Source organism: Glycine soja, chromosome 13 (assembly GCF_004193775.1).
Source record: "Glycine soja cultivar W05 chromosome 13, ASM419377v2, whole genome shotgun sequence".
NCBI lineage: Eukaryota > Viridiplantae > Streptophyta > Magnoliopsida > Fabales > Fabaceae > Glycine > Glycine soja.
The window spans coordinates 29,848,169-29,869,466 of NC_041014.1; the positions used below are offsets into that span (position 1 = coordinate 29,848,169).

Consider the following 21,298-nt stretch of genomic DNA (forward strand, 5'->3'; position numbering starts at 1 on the left):
TTAATTACATCACTTTGCTTCCTCTTCTGCCCTTGAGAGCTTCCTACACCAATCAAATTACAAGAAAAATGATGAAGGTCTGAATTAATTTATACTGGAGTGGATATTACACAAATAGAAGTAATAAATGATAATTTCTATAAACTCAATCAAAATAAAAGGGGAATGCATAGAATTAATCTCTAATTTTCACTTATGAAGAGGATTTATCACTTGATGACTCAATTGATGTACATTTATAAGTCTGCCATGATCACTCCACTAGGAACACACAATCGAGAATGACGCTCTCAACCAGCTTCTTCTGTATATATGCCAGTGTTTTGGTTAACTGTTTTCTCTTTCCTCTAAATTTCCCTAATATTGGAGTGGAGACAAACATGGAATAGAGATTACAACTCCTTCATTTTCTCTCCATTCTTCATATTTCTAAACCAAATGTGATAATAAAAAAAGTGACCTCTTATTCATTTCCCTTTTATTCAAACACATCTCCCAATAACCAAATGTGTAAAGTCGTGAAGATAGCTTGATCCCATAACTTCATAATTCATAAACACATCTCCCAATTTATTTTTTTAATATTTAGGATTATAGGTTGTCATAGCTGCTACGAACTTTTTTGTTGGTAAGTGATTATTGACTGATTATAGCTGCTATAATTATAACATTTGCTTACCTCAATTATATGATATTAGGCGTGTTTTATTTATTAAAAATTTTCCCTTTAATATGCTAAGAAGACAAATGAGACAAAGCATTCTTGGCCTCCTTTAAGAAATTATTTAGAGATCGATCAGGACGATGGTTGTAGTTGGGCGATCAATTTCAATTGCAATTATACTCATTATATGATTATATTATCATATTGAAGTTCTTTTTATTATAAAATAAAATGCGATGATGGATGGTGTAATTATACGAAGCAACCAAGTGGGGAAGAAAAGGCAATAAAACCACATTATTCAGTCTACTTTTTTCTTTTTTGCTTTAGCACAATCATGGAAAGCAATATATATCTAATAGATGACTTAAAAAATTATTAAACTTTGCATTATCATTTATTACATTACTTAAATAAAATGAATTGCCGCTTAATCTTTTTTTAAGGCTAGCTAATCCAAATTAACACTCTATTAACAAGATTCCATGTCAATTATTCGTGAGACATAGCATGCAAAACATTACAAAATGGATGAGTTTGAGACAAAGGTGTAGGTAGTAGTGTTTACTAAAAGTGGTTAAGACATGGCGATGGTGAAGAGAAGCATTGGTGTTTGTAAGAGGCTTTCTGGTTCTTCTTCTTGTTTGAGCACTTCAACTGCAACAAGTGATAATGATATTGCTCGGAGGCTTCAGCTTCCACCATTTGATTACAAACCACGGCCATACAAAGGACCTTTGGCTGATGAAGTTTTTGCCAAACGGAAAAAGTTCCTTGGTCCTTCCTTGTTCCACTTCTATCAAAAACCTGTGAGTCTCCAAAATTGATCAACCTTTTATTAGTTACTATATGATAATCTTTTATCTATGTTTTCTTAATTTTACTTTCTGTGAAAATTGAGTCAAAGAAATGAAGTATAAATAATTATATTATTTGAAAATGAGTCTCCACAAGGACTATCATATATTTGGCCCATCACCATAAGTGAGGAGGAGTTATAGCTACACATTATTTAATACATTTTGTATGATACTCTTTCATTAAAATTTATGGAGAATTACAAAATTATAAATTATGGAGTAGAATTTATTCTTGGGGTGTCTTTGTTTCAGAATTTTTTTATATTTTACTTTCCATATTTTAAGTGGATTCCATCATTGCTGCATATATATAAAAACACATATTATTAAGGCCACACGAATTGCTCCTTGGCTGAAAGCCAAGTATTTGCAGATTCATAAGTTGAGGATAGCAGAATATGGAACTTATCTTAAAAACAGGAATTTAACTGTAAATAATACAGCATCACAAGAGTTTATATTGTGTAAATGAGAGGCCACGTCATGCTGTGCAGCCATATATATCAAATCCTATTCATGTCCAAAATATTAAGTCCAAAATATTACTTCAAAATATTCTAGCCATATATATTAAGTCCAAAATATTACATCAGAATATTCTAGCCATCAGAATATTTTTTGATGTAATATTTTGGACTTAAGTTGAGGAAAGCCAAGTATTTGCAGATTCACATCATGACGTGGCCTCTCATTTACACATATAAACTCTTGTGATGCGTAATAAATGGATTATGCTCTTAATTCACACGTGCTCTCTTTATGCAGCTACTGTTATTCTGATATTTTTCTCTTTTGTGATTGTGACTACATACTTATCTCGACATGTTATTTTATGCAGCTACTACCTAACGTGGTTAATTATGAGAATTGGACATATCTACCTCTGAATTTAGCCGGACAACTTTTTATGTTAGTGGGTCCAATTCTGACTGGCATAAAGAGAGCACGTGTGAATTAAGAGCATAATCCAGAATGACTATATTAACTAAATTATGCTCTTAATTTACACGTGCTCTCTTTATGCCTGTCAGAATTGGACCATTAACATAGAAAGTTGTCCGGCTAAATTCAGAGGTAGATATGTCCAATTCTCATAATTAACCACGTTAGGTAGTAGCTGCATAAAACAACATGTCGAGATAAGTATGTAGTCACAATCACAAAAGAGAAAAATATCAGAATAACAGTAGCTGCATAAAGAGAGCACGTGTGAATTAAGAGCATAATCCATTTATTACGCATCACAAGAGTTTATATGTGTAAATGAGAGGCCACGTCATGCTGTGAATCTGCAAATACTTAGCTTTCCTCAACTTAAAATATAAGTTCCATATTCTGCTATCCTCAACTTATGAATCTGCAAATACTTGGCTTTCAGCCAAGGAGCAATATTCGTGTGGCCTTAATAATATGTGTTTTTATATATATGCAGCAATGATGGAATCCACTTAAAATATGGAAAGTAAAATATAAAAAAATTCTGAAACAAAGACACTCCAAGCATGTGATATGATTCTTCGGAGTTTAAAAAATATTTTGGATGGAACGGGGAATCTTTCATCAAGTATGTATTGAAGTAGTCTCTCACCTAACTATAAAGGTTATTATTGGAAACTACACGTTTACGATTATTTTTTGTCTATTAAAAATTTGTATTAATATTTATAATAATTAAGTTTGAGTAAAAAAAAAATATCGAACGTCTAAATAAATAGTGTCAAATTGTCGTATCTTAATCCAAATTCGAGTTTTATTGTATTAAGTATCAAATACTTGTGAAATATTCATATATTCCAGAAGATGCCCAGATATCTCAGTCCTTAAATCCCTTGCTAAATCCATATAATATATTCAAAAGACATCGTTACTCGTTAAGATCTATCACTAGTTTGATAACTACTAGAAAACCCCAGATGAAAGAATATGTCTAGTCTTCAAGAATGGACCAATGCTCCTTAACTGCTACTTCTGAGGAGCAATATGTCGATATCGAAATCCCCGAACAACTTATCAGAGGATGGCAACAATAGGGATACACTCATCTTCATTATGGAGCCATTAGACTGGTGTTATCCTTACATGGTAGAAGAGGGCTTCTCGTGACTGCCAGAGTCTCTCTTCTAGACTCCAGTTATATCCATTATGAAAATGCTATGATCGGAACCGTTCTAACTACCCTTCATGCGGGAAGCGTGGTTCTCACCATCTTTCCAAATTACAACGTCAGCTTGAGAGATCCCACTCTCTCACAAAGAATGAAAGTCCAAATCCAGATCACTGGAGCAGAACAAGTATCTGAAGCTCATTCAACTACCTTGCACCATCAGATTATATATAGATTGCAGAATCATGCTGTAAATCTATCTTTGCCTACTAGCCATGACAGTGCTCTATTTGTTCTGGCTAATAACCAAGAAGAAACTCCATCCATTGTCCAGATCCCCAGAAACATTTCTAGGAAAGAATTGCAGGAGTTGATCCCTCTTCAATGGGTAATTGGTTACGAGAAGCTCAGAGAAAATACTAAACCTCTTAGTACTTCTCAGGCTACTTTCAGAAGATCAGTAGATGAGCTTGTGACCACAACCTTCAAGAAACCTGATGAAGCCAGTAGTAGCAACTCTTCAGAAGTTTTTCATTCTTTAATGATAAAACCTAAAGTTAAAGAAGACAGCAGAATGCCTATATTTGCTGTCAAAGCTGATGGAAGTGTGATATATTCAGATAAAGTAAATGGACACTTTATCTGGGATGTTGCTCCAGAAATGTGTGATCCAGACTGTTCTTGTGATGAACATAATGGAGACACAGATGAAGAGGAAGATGATGATGAAGAAGATGAATGGAGGCCAGATCCAAAGCCTTGCAAACCGCCTCCACCACCACAAAGAAGAAGCGATCCCGAGAATGGACCATGGATGAGGATAAAGAAGAAATTCCCGGAGGATCCTTTTTGGAAAGAAAAAAGGATGGCAGAAATCCTAGGTTGGAGTCATCCATCTCTAAAGATTCCAGCAACACCTATACCTTGCATGATGTTTTCCTCCACATCCTATGATCAAGAGTTTCCATCTCTTGAAAAGAAGACAGATCCAGTGACAAAAGTTTCAACCAAGCCCTACATAATCCCGACAGAAGTAGGGCCAGAAGGAAAGCTCAAAAGCCCTAGTCAGGCCGAAGAAGTCTTAAACTGGCAGACAGATAATTCCAGAGCTCAAAATCATCTCTTGAAAAAGATAGATGAGAAGATTGACAAGATATGTACCCAAGTGAGCACAAATGATGAGAAGCTATAGTATCTGTCTGATAGGATGAAAAAGCAATACCATCAGCTTTCCAAAGAAATTGTTCGCCTTGAAGAAGAATGGAGAAAGACTACTTTTGGGGCAGCATCTGATGCCAAAGAAAGAGAAATAAGGAGGCTTAAAGCTCAAGTTCAGGATCTAGATCGATACATAGGGTCAAAGATGACAGAAAAACAAAAGTCTGTCTTAGATCCGTATTCCTTTTTAACCCCTCATTCTCCCACTTTCTATTCTCCATTTCCAAACCCTCCAGACTATTTATTTCCCAAAGCTAGCCAATCTTGGTCTTTGCCCACAGCTTCTGCTTATAAGAAAAAACCAGAACCTCCAAAGAAAGAATCTACAAGATTAAATATCTCTTCCCAATAGTCAACTGGATCTCCTACAAGAATGGGAGAAACCCAAAACAATGACCCTCATAACTTTCAGGATTCCCAAGATCCATATTCCCAGTTTTCGATTAAAAAAAAAGCAAAAAGCCTCAGAAGAAACTGATGAAACTGAAACAGAATCTGAAAGATCTTCGTCAGAAACTGAAAGATCTTACTCTGATGAAGAAGAAGAGAATGGATACATGGACATCTCAAATACATTGATGGTTCGCTCCACAGAAGAACCATTCTATGATTCACCTGTAGAAGAGGAACCGGTGATTTCTAAGAGTTCATCTTCCAAGCCAAATACAGGACCCTGGTTTACCCTTGATGATACTCCCCCAAGGGAGTGGAGGAAAAAACTCATCGAGATGGGAGCATGGCTGGACACAAAATTCATGAAAGATGCCGATCCTTACAAAGTGATTGAAGAATTTTGTTGTCGAATGACGGGAACACTGAAGGAATGGTACCACAATCTAGGAGCTGTGCGTCAAAATCAGTTCCATGAACTGGGATCTACCACAGCCGTTCTAGGAACTCTCCATCAATAATTTATTGGAGAAAGGAAAATCATTGAAAGAAAGATGAGGCAAGAATTCGTTGAGATGAGGTGTTGTTCTTTAAAAATAAAATATTTAGACAGACACTTCCAAAGAATGAACTAGAGATTTTATCTTCTCAATGGCCTTAATGATCCAAGCCTAAAGAATACATATGTAGCATCATTATCAGAGGAGATACAACCAGAGTTAAACAAGATGGTAACAGCCGCCCAAATGGATTTTTCGACCATGTCTATGGGACAAATCCACCAATTTACTCTGGAGGTCGTTGACAAATTATGCAGGCAACACTAGTATTTCTCTGACATCATGAACAGAAAAGCCAAATATACCAGAGCTTGCAGAAAACCTTACTTGGAGATCAAATGCAGAGAGAAAGCTTGTCACTGCTCACCGAAGAAAAAGAAAGCTATACAAACCCAAACAAAGGAGAAAAGGAGGCCACTAAAGTTCTTCAGGAGAAGCCAAAGGAGAGGAAAATCCAGAGGACAAAGATGTTTCATATGCAACCAGACAGGACATTTTGCAAAAAATTGTCCAAAAAAGTCACAAAAAGCCATAAGACTAATCTCTCATCTCCAAATTGGTGAATATGAAGATATAGAATCTCTGTATTCTGAACAAAGCGAGCCAGATGAGGAGACTGAATTTGCCTTGAACCAGACCGATTCTTCTGATGAAGAATCCTCAGCACCTCCAATTCCCATCTTCTCCATACAAGAAGAACAATCGATCAAGCCTGCAATTCCTCGACCATGCGTTGAAATTCAGGTATTGGCAAAGAAGTTTGAAAAACCAATTAAGGTTATTGCCTTTATTGATACTGGAGCTCAAAGGACGATGATGGATCCAGATATCCTTCCACAAGAATGTTGGAAAAATGAAGTGGCCTACTTTGTAGCAGCGGATGGAAAGGTTTTCAAAACTGACCTAGTGACACATGCTCCTATAGGTATCAAGTTTTTCCCTGATTGTATCATCTGGACCAAGGTGATTGGAAGCAAATTGCGTGATAGAGATCTCCTCATAGGAATGGATGTGTATACTGCTGCCAACAAACTCCAAATACATTCTACTGGGATCAAGTTCAAAAGAGAATTCAAGCCTTTCTCAGAAACTACCAGGCTCTTCTCTTTGGCGGAAGCCCCTCTAGAAGTTGGAGAATTTAAACAAAAAATTTCTTCCCTGTGTGCAGACAGTCATAAAGAATTCAATCATCCATATCCTTTATAGAAAAATGAAGAATACTTTGTTGACTTGAAATTTAAGCTAAATGAAGATATTAATCCAACAAAAGCAACTCATCCAGGAATGACACCATCAGATCTTCAAGCAGCCAGAAAAGAATGCCATGATCTACTAAGGCAAGGATTGATTGAGCCAACTAAGTCAAACTGGGCATGCCAAACTTTCTATGTAGAAAAAAGGGCTGAAAAATTAAGGGGAAAGAAAAGGTTAATCATTGACTATAAGCCTCTTAATGATTTTCTTAAAGATGATAAGTTCCCTATCCCAAAGGCTTCATCTCTCCCCACCTTGATCAGAGAATCAAACTTATTTTCAAAGTTTGATTTAAAATCAGGTTTTTGGCAACTTGGCCTAAAACCAGAAGATCGATACAAAACAGCATTTTGTATTCCAAATGCTCAGTATCAGTGGACAGTCTTACCTTTTGGTTTAAAAGTAGCACCTTCTCTCTTCCAGAAAGCCATGACCAAAATCTTTGAACCCATCTTGGAAAACACTCTTGTCTACATAGATGACATTCTCCTTTTTTCAAAAGATATTGCCTCTCATAAAAAATTGTTGAACCAATTCTTTGAAATAGCAGATCAACATGGGATCATGCTTTCAGAAAAAAAGATCCAGCTTGCCCAATCCCAGATTGATTTCTTAGGGATGCATTTTTCCCAGGGTACCTACAAGCCTCAGCCTCACATAGCTCAAGAGCTATTAAACTTTCCTGATGAAAATCTCACGGTTAAACAAATCCAACAATTCTTAGGAATTGTGAATTATATCCGAGATTTTATCCCCAGAGCAGCCCAATATACCAGTTCTTTATCCAGACTTTTGAAGGAAAACTTTTCTCCATGGTCAGAAGAACAGACGATAGCTATCAAAGAACTCAAAAAGATTGCTCAAAATCCCCCAGCGTTGAAGATCCCTGGAACAGGCCAGAGGATATTACAAATTGATGCAAGTGATCATTATTGGAGAGCTATCATGATAGAACAAGAAGGAGAGAAGAATTATTATTGTGGCCATGCTAGTGGACAATTCAAGGAAGCAGAAAAGCACTATCACACCACATTCAAAGAAGCTTTGGCGGTAAAAAATGGAATCAAAAAATTTTATTTTCATTTAAGGGGACACCGGTTCCAGGTTCATATAGATAATTCATCATTTCCAAAAATCTTGGAGTTCAAAAACAAGATACCACCAGATCCTCAAATCTTAAGGCTCAAGGATTGGTTCTCTAGATATGATTTTTGTGTGAAACACATCAAAGGGAAGAATAATCTGATTCCTGATTTCCTATCCAGGCCAACCCACAAAACTGTTAAGGTAATAACCTCCACTCACTCCTTCCCACTGATATTCATGGCAAAATCATTATCTGAGACAGCCAAGACTGTTAAGATGTTCCCTCCAGGACTAGTCACCCCTACTCCTGCACAAATCCTTGAATATGCCAAGTCCCATTATTTCCATTTTCTACATGAGACCATGAGGTTCAAACATACCCCAACAGAGATATTTAACCCTGAAATACCCTTTGGAGGTATATTTGAATTGTTCTGTGATGTTGGGTGGGATCTGTGTGAACCAACCATTTGGGCCATCTGGTGTAACACAGTGCAGTATTCAATTTCCATCGCCATAAAACCTTTGATGACATACAACATGTTGACAGATCCATACAAGGATGAATATCTTTTATGGACGATGTTAGAATGGTTTTCTCCTTTGGCATGGTGGCGTATGAAGTTGAAGCAAATTCTGGATATTGAAAGACAAAAAGGGATTTTAGAAGATCACATAGAGAATTTAGTTTCTATTGTGATTATTCATCGTCCTTATTTCATGGAACAGGGACAACTCTGGTCTAGAAATGAAGCTTAAGTCTGGGGAACTTTTGAAGCATATCCCTTGGAAGAAAGTTATCGTCATCCGCTAGCAAGGCATCTCTGTGAGATCAATAATTACTCATACAAGACTGTAGATCCAAATCTGCCAACTTCATCTCAAAGGCCAAAAGAAAGTTATCCTACTGATAGGATAATACCCCAGAATACTAACGATGGACAAATCAGAACAGAGTTTTATATTCCAGAACCAGTGTTTCAAAAGGCAGAAGATTTAGCTGATGATTATTCTTCATTAGACAGAGACTGGGAAGACTATAATGCTCAATTAATGGAGGATTTATTGCACAAGAAGAAGTACTGTTATCATCACCCGGTATATGGAAGTCTCACAAGATCAGAGGTGCAAAAGTACAACTTGTCATTATCCACCAGATCCGACTACAGGTCAGACTAATGTCGGATGGAAAACAGCTGTACAGAGGTGTGCTGTAGAGAGAGTAATCTTCAGGATAAGGATAACCCTTATCTTATCCTGGTTGTGTGCCACGTGTCAGTAGTTTAAAGGTTGCCTTATCTTGTGACTATGCAACCTTATCTTATCAATAATAAAGTAGATTTTATGTTGTAATAATCTTATCTTTTCACGGATAAGATTTTGGATGTTAGTTTCGAATCCTCTCCTATATAAAGAGGATGAGTCTGTATGTTAAGGCACACTGAATTCAATAATGCTCTCTTCTTACTAAAATGTCTTTCTTCTAAAATTTCTCACTTCTCTGAAACTCTGATTCATATAATGATTATCATTTGAAACTCTCAACAGCTAGTATGTTCTACACTCGCCTCTTAGGAGGATCTTGTGTATCAGAACGTCGAATATTGATATCAATTGGTGGGTTATCTCTTTAGTTTATAGATATCTTGCATCAAAGTTATCATAAACTGCTTAATGTCTTGGGTATGGCTCAACAACATATCGGATATCCTGAGATAATGGATATCTATAATGCTTCAAAGAGACAATCCATACGCTTGGTATAAGTTGCTTTCAAACGTTTGCCACGCGTAAGGTAGCTTTAATCAAACAACATAGCATGTATACACCTTAACTTTAAGGGTGTGTTCACTATAGAAGAGAAAAATAATATTAAAAAAATATTCTTTATTTTGTGAAATTCACGGGCTTTAATGATTTACTTTAATTCAAATCAAATTTCTTTTATTCTCATTCTTTTTATTTTCATCTTCTAAATCAAACAAAACATCTTAAGACCTAAGTGACAAAGTGCTGAATCAAGTTCTGAAGTAGGACGACGAAATTCTAAGGACGAGGTTTTTCGGGGACCACTTGTCCACACCAATCACGTGTTATATATATATATATATATATATATATATATATATATATATATATATATATATATATATATATATATATATATATATATATTAACCACGTGTTTATATATATATAATGAGCTTTTAAATAAAATTAGTATACAGAAATTAATCGGATTTGAGAGTTGGCTGTGAAAATTTATTTTCTATAATGAAGAAAGGAAAATTTAGCATATTTTTTCCATCTAAATGATGAGCACTTTATATAATTTATTCTTAATTAATTTATTTGTTTAATGTAGTTTCATGAGTCCTTGAATAATATTTATTATAGTAATGAATGTATTCTATTTTTATCATTAAATTACTTTATGCTAATGAATTTAAATCAATAAGATGTTTTCAAAATTTTGCATTTAATCTTTTATATAAAAAAAGTATGACATTTAATGTGTCCTTGAAATAATTATTTAATTTTTTTTGCCTAGTTATAATTATTTAATGCTAAACACATTTAATATTTATTTAATGTGTTTTTCAAATGGGAGATTTTTCCTAATCTAAAATTTATTGTTTCATGAGTCCTTCGAAAATATTTCATAATGTAATGAATGTATTCTATTTTTATCATTAAATTATTCAATGCTAATGAATTTAAAACAATAAAATATTTTCAAAAAATTATATTTAATATTTTATATAAAAAAGTCTGTCCTTTTGACTATTGTCATATTTAAATTATTTTAACTATTGGAGTACTAATAAAAATATTTATACTTTGTATTAAAAAAAAGTACTATAGTAATGTAATAGTATGTTCTATTTTTTTCATAATACTGTTGTAATATTTTAAATATTATTGTCCTAATAAAATTCTCTCTTCAATTTTTTCATAATCTCTTTTAAGTAAAATGCTTGAATTGTATTTCTTTTTTTTTTTTATCACTATTAGTGCGGAGTATTCTTGGAGAATATGATTAGTTATCTTTAGTATAATCTTTTCTCTCAATCACATTTTTTTCCTCTACGAAACGAAACATTATGTGAGGGAATTAAATTCAAAATCAGTATAATCAATCACTTATTGTATTTCATGTGTACACTTTTAGCTCTTTTTATAATTGATATTTATGTATATGATATGAATGTAATTGGTTTCAAGAATTTCACATAAGATTGCTCTCATATAGCATTTTATTTGAGACTCGTTAGTCAATATGTAAGTAGTAACAAATTATTAATATAAAAAAAATGTCCAAATAGTAACTACTAACCAGGCTCATACAATATGTTTACCTGGGGCTGGGAGTACATCTCAATCTTTTTTTTTTTTAAATAGTACATGTAATGTAATGTACACAATTCACAGTATGATGAGCGATGCCTATTATAAAAAAAAACTGTGTTCACCCTTCCAAATCGGTTCTTCTCAACAATAATATTTAATTAGTTAAATTCTCCATTAATATATAATATATCTATAACACTAGAACATAATCAACAAAACCGAAATTTAGTCAACGTAATATAAGCACCGAGGTTGCCTTGATCCACTTTTGACTATAATCAATAACACTATATAATGCGCACTCCGATAAGAAAAGTACACAAATATTGGAAACTGCCGTCATCCATTTTTTTGCTTTATGTTATGACAGCAAACTGAACTAAAGCAGAAGAAGCGCCATCCATGTCTCGGCTTCATAAGTCAACAACAGGTCAGCAGCAACAGTTTCATTCCCTACACCAAATCCTGTCCCCATACATGTCAAGTGTTGTTGTATCCGTTTTATTATGGCATGCCATTGCTGTGCTTTTGCTTTCAAATTTGGCCTCTGCTGAGGGCATTGAGGCCACAAATGGAGGCACAAAACACAGAGGTGAGGTGATCTATGTCCACAATGGGGCTGTTGCCACTGATGACGGTAGATGCTCAAGGATTGGGAAGGATGTTCTGAGAGAAGGAGGGCATGCAGTGGATGCAGCAGTGGCTTCTGCCCTTTGTTTGGGGGTTGTGAGTCCTGCTTCAAGTGGCCTTGGTGGTGGTGCCTTTATGCTTCTCAGGTTTTCTTTTTTTAATTATTATCTACAAATGTTAGTCGTTAATTATTAGTTTTTTTTATTTTTCCCTCCCTCTTTTTTTCTTTTCCCACCAAACCAATCTTATAATTCCTTATGCTTCTCAGGTTGAATAATGGGGTGGCAAAGGCTTTTGATATGAGAGAAACTGCTCCTGCTCTTTCTTGCAAGGTACCCTTTTAACTCTTTAACCATCTAAATCATTATTTCCTTTTTCAATTTTTGGATTTTTCGTATGCTTATTATATTTTTATTTTTTTTTAAATTGATGGATTTGTTATATGATTGAGACTCAAGAGAAAAAGAGAGAAAACCATAAAAAAAAACTCAACATTTTGATCCTTGTTTATTTCATTTTCTTTCATCATTACATAACCTTGTATTGATTTTTTTTTTAACACAAAGGCTAATGGTGTCTTTAGGCACTAAATTATTAAAGAAATAAAATAAAAAGTATCTGATAAAAATACAAGGGCATGTTTATTTTTTTTGTGTTTTCATTTTCTATTTTTACTTTTAATTTACAAAATTGATACATTGTTTTAAACTGTATTCTTAGTTTTCAAAGATTTTTAAGGAAGGGAACCCTAAAAAAAACTTTTTTTTTCTGTTTTCTGTACAAACATTTGAAAACAGGAAATAGATTGAAAGCAATGTGACAGTTTTACATATTAAAAGTAAAAACATAAATAAAAAAGGAAATGAATGCAGAAATAAATTAAGTAGTTGTTATATTAAAATAAAATATTTAACCAACATGGGGTGTTAGGGTTAGAAAATAACCATATAGTACAAACATTTGAAAACAGAAAATATATCGAAAACAATGTGACAGTTTTCCCAATTAAAAGTAAAAACATAAAATAAAAAAGAGGAAATGGATGCAAAAATAAATTAAGTAGTTGTTATATTAAAATAAAATGTTTAACCAACATGCTGTGTTATGTGACACCCTCTACCCCTCACATATATATTAATAAAGGAATAAAAATTCAAATATTAATTAAAAGTATTTTTAAAACATTTTTAAATACAAGCTTTTCAAATGGGTAAAAGGCTCACATTCACTTTCTTCTACATCATATTCAAACTTGTCCAAATAAATAATAAAGTCATCTCGACTCAAAGAAAGTCATATAAGTCTCATACAATTAATATAGAACCTATATCCTAATATCACATCCTATCAGAGCGTGGTGTTCTCGTGTCCTCTAGCATGAGGTTCTTCATAGTCATCCACCTATTCATCTGCTCCCCCGAACACAAAGTTCAAGATCATCACAGGATCCAAACACAAACAGCAAACCGGGAGTGAGTCATCACATTGCTAACTACTAGAGAGAAACAACACAACATATAATAGCCAAATACAATTTACTTAGCATATCTCACATTATTTCATCACTTTGTCATTTATCAATCACACTTTTCATCCATCAATCACACCTTTCAATCATCAATCATTATACACAGGAATCACACACTCCGATCAAGACATAATAACACATCAATTTCATAATAAACAATTAGCAAGCGTATGCGACAGTTATGCTAAGACTCAAGCCTATATGCAATGTGGTACCATGTCAGTGAAAAACCACCCTGGGACGCTTAGGAGTACATAACAAGACACACTACACAATGAGTTTGTCAGGTCACTCTCACTAAGTAAGATCATAGGGAGACCAGTCAGGGTCACGATGTTTTGCGAGAATGCTCCAACCATATGGGATCAACATAGGCTTAAAGGAGCACTCAAACCCGGTGACCCCCAAGGCCTACACTCCGAAGAGTCCGTCAGGGCCTCTCCCTTTTGATTCAGGTCCAACCCCTAAAATTATTTTAGCACACAGACACTGTTTGTGAATTATACAATACCCATGACCTCACACTCGTGTTTTAAACACGTACAACATATTGCGCTACAATTTAACATTGGTTCCTAAATAGGAAACCTACGCTTTCTGTTTAACACTGCGCATTTACACTTTTCTCAAGATAACACTGGTCGGGTTATTGTACAATTCACAGCTTACAACACAAATAATGTCACATCAAGAGTTAATCACACACTTATTTATAACCAAAACTCATTCATAATTTCACATCTCATAATGTCACAATCCACCATCACATATTTCATTTATAAGCACTACTCATGAATTATACAATACCCCCGACCTCACACTCGTGTTTCAAACACGTTTAACACATTGTGCTACAATTTAACACTGGTTCCTGAATAGGAAACCTACATTTTCTCTTAAACATTGCGCATCAACGTTTTTCTCAAGATAACACTGGTCGGATTATTGTATAATTCATAGCTCACAACATAATTATTGTCACATCAAGTGTCAAACACACACACTTATTCACAATCAGATATCATGCTCACAATTTAACATCTCATAATATCACATCAATCATCTCATTTTTACATGTATCTCGCAAATTGACACATTCAACTTTGTACTACTCAATCTTCACTATAATATTATAATACCATTATAATAACTTATTACACCTTATAACTTATACACATCACACAATAATAATATTTGCATGATACAAAACATATATATGTATATGTATATAGTAAATTAAACTACATTGTTTTTAATCAAAGAATTTCTTTAACAATCAATTTAATATTACATCAAAAGAAATTACCACTAGACATTAACTTTATAATTTTCTTTAATTTATTATTTTAGTATTACAATAATTATATACACATAACATGTTGATTATCGTCGTAGAAAAATTAGAACAAGATAATAATTTGTATAAAATAAGTCATTGAATAATATTATTTAAAATATAATTTACGTTAATAAAAAGAGCTTAATTTTTCTAAGGGGTTCACACTCAACACAAGAACACATTAATTTCATAGCAATTTCTCATTGGGACATCAACTGATTCATCAAACATATATAATTCACTGTAATAATTAAAAGGATAAAATAAAAATTGCAAGAACACCCCAAAGCCCATTCCAATTGATATCTCTAAGGATCCCTACACATGTTCTCACTAATCTCCAATTGTGAATAACTCATCCCTTACCTCTAAGCGGACTCACGTTCCTGAGATTCCTCCAGTTATTCCTCCGACTGCTCCGATAAAATTCTCAAACGTCAGAGAGACGGAGAAGAGATTGAAGCCTCCACTTGTACTGTCTTCATGCGATTCCTTTTTCTCCTTCCACGAACATTATCTCACAAATCCCAACGGTGAAAGTGTGCGAAATTGAATTTCGAACAACATACCCAAATTTCATGAAAATCCAACGGTTAACGAAACCGGGATCGTAATTTTACTGAGACCGTTTTTGGTTTCTGCGGGAAAGGAAAAGACTACAATGCGAAAGGTATTTCTCTGAGCTCAAACATGATATCAAAATTTCCAACGGTGAGAATTCTCGGAATTGAGCTGCGAACTTAGTGTTCAAATTTCACGACGATGAACAAGTCCGAGATCGTCGTTTTTCTGAGATAGGTTAGGTGGCCTGCGGAAAAAAGAGAGAGTTTTGGGAGAAGAGAAAAAAACGAAATTGTGAGGCAGAAAAAACTGCGGAGTCAGTCTGAAAACTGACCTAGCATGTTGCTATTTATAGCTAGGGGCATTTACGACCTATTATTTACTCTATTTATTTATTTATTATTTTATAAAAACAAACTTTATTTTATTCTCTATCAAACAAATAAATAAAATACTCTTTTTATTTTCTCTCAAATCATTATTTTAATTAATAATTATATCTCCTTATTTATTTATTTATAAAATCTCATCATTTTTTTTAAACTCTATTTATTTATAAATAACAATCTTTTTTAATCTAGTTTACGAAAATTGGGATGTTACATGGTTGGAAAATAACCATACAGTACAAACATTTGAAAACAGAAAATAGATTGAAAACAATGTGACAGTTTTACAAATTAAAAGTAAAAACATAAAATAGAAAAGAGGAAATGAATGCAGAAATAAATTAGGTAGTCGTTATGTTAAAATAAAATGTTTAACTAACATGGTGTGTTATGGTTGGAAAATAGCCATACACCATGTGGTTAGGAGTTTGATCCTTAGATCCATGTGCATGCTAGAACACATATTGGGAGATATTAATCCATTAAATAGATTTATTTTATCTGGAGGAATCCTTTCTGAGAAAAATTTTATTAGGGAAGACAGTATTATTGCATCAGAAACCCAAGTGTGATAAGTGTTTCCTTTCTTAATAAAATCGTGTAACTTTTGGATGTTTAAAATCAGCACTGATTTTAAAGTTTAAAATATAAAAATTATGTAGTACTTAATTTTTTAAATAGTTGTAAACAATTCATAAGGTGTATTAAACATGATTTATCCATTTTTGTCAGGATATGTATGCTGGAAATACTACTTTGAAGGCCAAAGGTGGCCTATCTGTAGCAGTTCCTGGAGAACTTGCTGGCCTTCATGAGGCGTGGAAACAACATGGGAAGCTTCCATGGAAAAGACTTATAAAGCCAGCTGAGTTTCTAGCACGTAGAGGGTTTAAAGTATCACCATTCCTCCACATGCAGATGGAAGCATCAGAGTCAGATATATTGGAAGACAAGGGTCTTCGTAGCATATTTGCACCAAATGGAAAACTCTTGAATATAGGTGACATTTGCTACAATAACAAACTAGCTGAGACTCTCAGAACAATATCCGAGTCTGGTCCACAAGCCTTCTATGATGGATTGATTGGTCTTAATTTAGTTAAAGATGTTCAGAATGCTGGAGGGATATTGAGCATGAAAGACCTCAAAAGTTACACTGTTAAACAGAAGGAACCCATATCTAATGATGTTCTTGGACTAACGCTCCTTGGCATGCCTCCCCCTTCAGGTGGGCATCCAATGATGCTAGTAAGTCTATCTGATTCACTACCTATGTGTTATTGTTAACAAGTTTTTTCTTTTCTTGATATCTACCTTATTATTAGCAAATTAAGGGATTTAGCCAATGCTGTCTTTTGTTACAGCTGCTGAACATTCTAGATCAATATAAGCTCCCTTCTGGCCTTTCTGGTGCCCTTGGCTTCCATCGAGAAATTGAAGCTTTGAAGCATGTATTTGCCGTGAGAATGAATCTTGGTGACCCTGATTTTGTAAATATAACTGAGGTTCTTTCTGATATGCTTTCTCATAGTTTTGCTAAAGTGTTGAAAAATGACATCAATGATAATAAGACTTTTGGCCCCAGTCATTACGGCGGCAGGTAAGCTCCTAAGTTCATTGAGTTTACACTAATTTTCACATTGATTCATGCCTGTGCTAGTTAATTAGGCTCTTTAGATTCCATGTTTGTCTTATGCTACCTCACACACTAGCAATATGCAGCTTTTGGTGTGAATGACAAGAATAAAATGCAGCAAATGTTGACAATTAATGCATCATAACTTGCGCGTCTCCATAAACTAGAGTTGAAAGATTCAATGAAATCAATTTCTTGACCAATTGGTTTCATAATATAGTCAACTTGAAACATATAGAAAGATATATCTTGATTGAGGAAGTGTCAGCAACTTGTATACAAAGGTTGACTTTAGGTGTTTTAGGCATTTGGTCAACTTGATTATGCTGTACGTGTCTATCTAAATTGTATTTGTCCTTAAAAGTAGCCCTGATTACAGTTTAGTTCACATTTAATTTAGTTTTTGTAAGTACAAATGATTTTAATTTATAGATGCATTTGGCTTAACGGAAACTGAGAGGTGATGCAGCTATGTTACTACGCGGTTTACAACAGAACAACTATGTAGTGAACGACACGGTTTACAACAGAACAACTATCTAGTATCTAGGCTTATTCAGTTAGAACCACCAATGTCATTTAACCGTCAAGTGAAGTAATGAATTCAATCTTCACAAACCAGCATATAGTAGCAGCCTCACATTACATTCTGTTACTCACAGTGTTAACATGACATGATAAAAAGGAAGTTTAAAATGATTGTATGTATGGGCACTAAGTTGTATTATATATATAAAGATCCAATTAAAAATAAGTTCTAAACTAAAATTAATTTTGTGGCAATACAGAATTCTCAGTTGTGCTGAACTGTGTTCGCAGGTGGAATCCGATAAATGATCATGGTACAAGTCATTTAAGTATAATAGATCCCGAGAGAAACGCCATTGCCATGACATGCACTGTAAATTCATATTTTGGTTCAAAGATCCTTTCACCAAGTACAGGAATAGTACTGAACAATGAAATGGATGATTTTTCCATCCCTAGAAATGTTACCAAGGATGTTCCACCACCAGCTCCTGCCAATTTCATCATGCCAGGAAAGCGGCCACTATCATCCATGTCACCCACTATTGTCCTTAAGGTAATCAATCCTTTATCAAGATTTGACTTTCTTAAATGTGGATATCCTCTTCCACATTACCATCCATGTCACCCACTAACATTCATTTCACCCACTACTGCTCAAGTTGAGCTTCATCAAGAGATAGAGATAAAAAGAATTTTAATTTATTAAAGGTGAAATTAGTCAATTGGTCCCCGAACTATTTGAGTGTTTTCAAGTAGATCTTGAAACTAAAATTTATTAATTGGGTTCTTCATCATGTAATTTTTTTTAAATGAGTCACTAGGGTTTTTTAGTTTAGGGACTTAATAAAAAAAGAAAGTTTCGAGACCTATTTGAAAATGTTCAAATATTTTAATATTTTAGGAACCAACCGATTAATTTAACCTTTATTAAATAACACAATCACTCTTATCAAGCATACAAAAGAACAAATGTTGATTGCAATGGTTATGAAATCCTTTCACTATTATTAATTCAAGGTACTCATATTCTTTACTTGCAATGATTTCTTACCATGCCTATACAGGATGGGAAGCTAAAAGCTGTAGTAGGTGCAAGTGGAGGTGGTTTCATCATTGGTGGAACTGCAGAAGTACTTTTGAATCACTTCGTTAAAGGACTGAATCCTTTTTCTTCTGTAACGGCTCCAAGGGTCTATCATCAGGTACTCTATTTAAAGTTTTTGGGGGGTTGCTTGTTATTTCTTCCTCTGATTGGTAAGCTCTGATTTGCACAAACTGATAAACAACTTAATTATGTGCTTATTGAATAAGTGTTTGTCATTTAAGTGATTATGTATAAGTTGTTTCTTTAATTCAAGAGGAAATTAAATATGATTAAACTGTTTTCATAAGTTGTAATTGTTTTCATAAATTATACTGGAGAACAAATTGAATTAAGCTAAGAGCAACTTATGGACAAAATAATAGGCTATTTTCATAAATACTTATGCCACATGATAAACTGTAATAAATTCTTCCCAACGCACCTTAAGAGTGTTATAGATATATTATATATATAATGAATGGCAGCATTAAAACCGAGGAAAAATGTTATTATCACTTATCAGAATTTAAAACTTCTAACTTGAATCCATATTTTTGTCCCTGTAAGCTGTTTCTCTTTCTCCTATGGTTCATTTCAATTAATAAGAATTTTGTCTTTATGTAGCTACTGTTATTCTGATATTTTTCTCTTTTGTGATTGTGACTACGTACTTATCTCGACATGTTGTTTTATGCAGCTACTACCTAACGTGGTTAATTATGAGAATTGGACAACTGTGTTCGGTGACCACTTTGAAGTTCCAGCTGATATCAGGAAAGCCCTTAAAAGTAAGGGTCATGTCCTAAAGGGCCTTGCCGGTGGGACTATTTGCCAATTCATTGTTTTAGACACTATTGTGCCCTCCGAACAAAATAAAGGGATTGAAAACGAAACGCTTGTGGCAGTGAGTGATCCAAGAAAGGGTGGTTTTCCTGCAGGCTTTTGAGATAATTCATCTCATCTATGCAAGTTTTCTCCTTTACATGATTCTTACACTGCTTGCTGTATTTCGTTAATGGGAATAAAAAATCTATACAATTTGGCTTCTGGTTATCTCAAAGTCTCTACAAGTTCAACTACCCTGCTTGTTCTCATCTATGCAAGTTTTCTCCTTTACATGATTCTTCTACTGCTAATTGTATTTAAATTGAATAATGGGAATGAAAAATGTACACAATTTTCTTCTGGTTATCTCAACAAGTCTCTACTCCTACTCCAGTAGTTAATTACATCACTTTGCTTCCTCTTCTGCCCTTGAGAGCTTCCTACACCAATCAAATTACAAGAAAAATGATGAAGGTCTGAATTAATTTATACTGGAGTGGATATTACACAAATAGAAGTAATAAATGATAATTCCTATAAACTCAATCAAAATAAAAGGGGAATGCATAGAATTAATCTCTAATTTTCACTTATGAAGAGGATTTATCACTTGATGACTCAATTGATGTACATTTATATGTCTGCCATGATCACTCCACTAGGAACACACAATCGAGAATGACGCTCTCAACCAGCTTCTTCTGTATATATGCCAGTGTTTTGGTTAACTGTTTTCTCTTTCCTCTAAATTTCCCTAATATTGGAGTGGAGACAAACATGGAATAGAGATTACAACTCCTTCATTTTCTCTCCATTCTTCATATTTCTAAACCAAATGTGATAATAAAAAAAGTGACCTCTTATTCATTTCCCTTTTATTCAAACACATCTCCCAATAACCAAATGTGTAAAGTCGTGAAGATAGCTTGATCCCATAACTTCATAATTCATAAACACATCTCCCAATTTATTTTTTTAATATTTAGGATTATAGGTTGTCATAGCTGCTACGAACTTTTTTGTTGGTAAGTGATTATTGACTGATTATAGCTGCTATAATTATAACATTTGCTTACCTCAATTATATGATATTAGGCGTGTTTTATTTATTAAAAATTTTCCCTTTAATATGCTAAGAAGACAAATGAGACAAAGCATTCTTGGCCTCCTTTAAGAAATTATTTAGAGATCGATCAGGACGATGGTTGTAGTTGGGCGATCAATTTCAATTGCAATTATACTCATTATATGATTATATTATCATATTGAAGTTCTTTTTATTATAAAA

At 33.9% G+C, this 21,298-nt stretch overlaps 1 protein-coding gene across 3 annotated transcripts; it reads left to right on the plus strand.

Moving 5' to 3' along the window:
* The first annotated feature begins 1,097 nt into the window (after positions 1–1,097).
* LOC114380835 (glutathione hydrolase 1-like) lies at positions 1,098–20,376 on the plus strand. 3 transcript variants are annotated; one of them, XM_028339904.1, is made up of 8 exons: positions 1,098–1,473; positions 11,858–12,263; positions 12,386–12,449; positions 16,667–17,182; positions 17,299–17,534; positions 18,390–18,654; positions 19,166–19,303; positions 19,883–20,376. In XM_028339904.1, the coding sequence occupies exons 2-8, from the start codon at positions 11,890–11,892 to the stop codon at positions 20,129–20,131; spliced, it is 1,842 nt and encodes a 613-aa protein (XP_028195705.1). In that variant the 5' UTR covers positions 1,098–1,473; positions 11,858–11,889; the 3' UTR covers positions 20,132–20,376. The 3 variants fall into 3 exon arrangements, with proteins under 3 accessions (XP_028195705.1, XP_028195707.1, XP_028195706.1); XM_028339906.1 differs by lacking the exon at positions 1,098–1,473 and adding an exon at positions 9,650–9,753; XM_028339905.1 differs by lacking the exon at positions 1,098–1,473 and adding an exon at positions 9,764–9,931.
* Positions 20,377–21,298: the final 922 nt, after the last annotated feature.

What these genes read in the sequence shown, in the direction of transcription:
- LOC114380835 (XM_028339904.1), top strand. Translation starts at nt 11,890, where the DNA reads ATGTCTCGGCTTCATAAGTCAACAACAGGTCAGCAGCAACAGTTTCAT. An exon ending in CCCAGTCATTACGGCGGCAG is followed by an intron (nt 17,535 to 18,389) that starts GTAAGCTCCTAA and finishes CTGTGTTCGCAG; the next exon opens with GTGGAATCCGATAAATGATC. An exon ending in CACCCACTATTGTCCTTAAG is followed by an intron (nt 18,655 to 19,165) that starts GTAATCAATCCT and finishes ATGCCTATACAG; the next exon opens with GATGGGAAGCTAAAAGCTGT.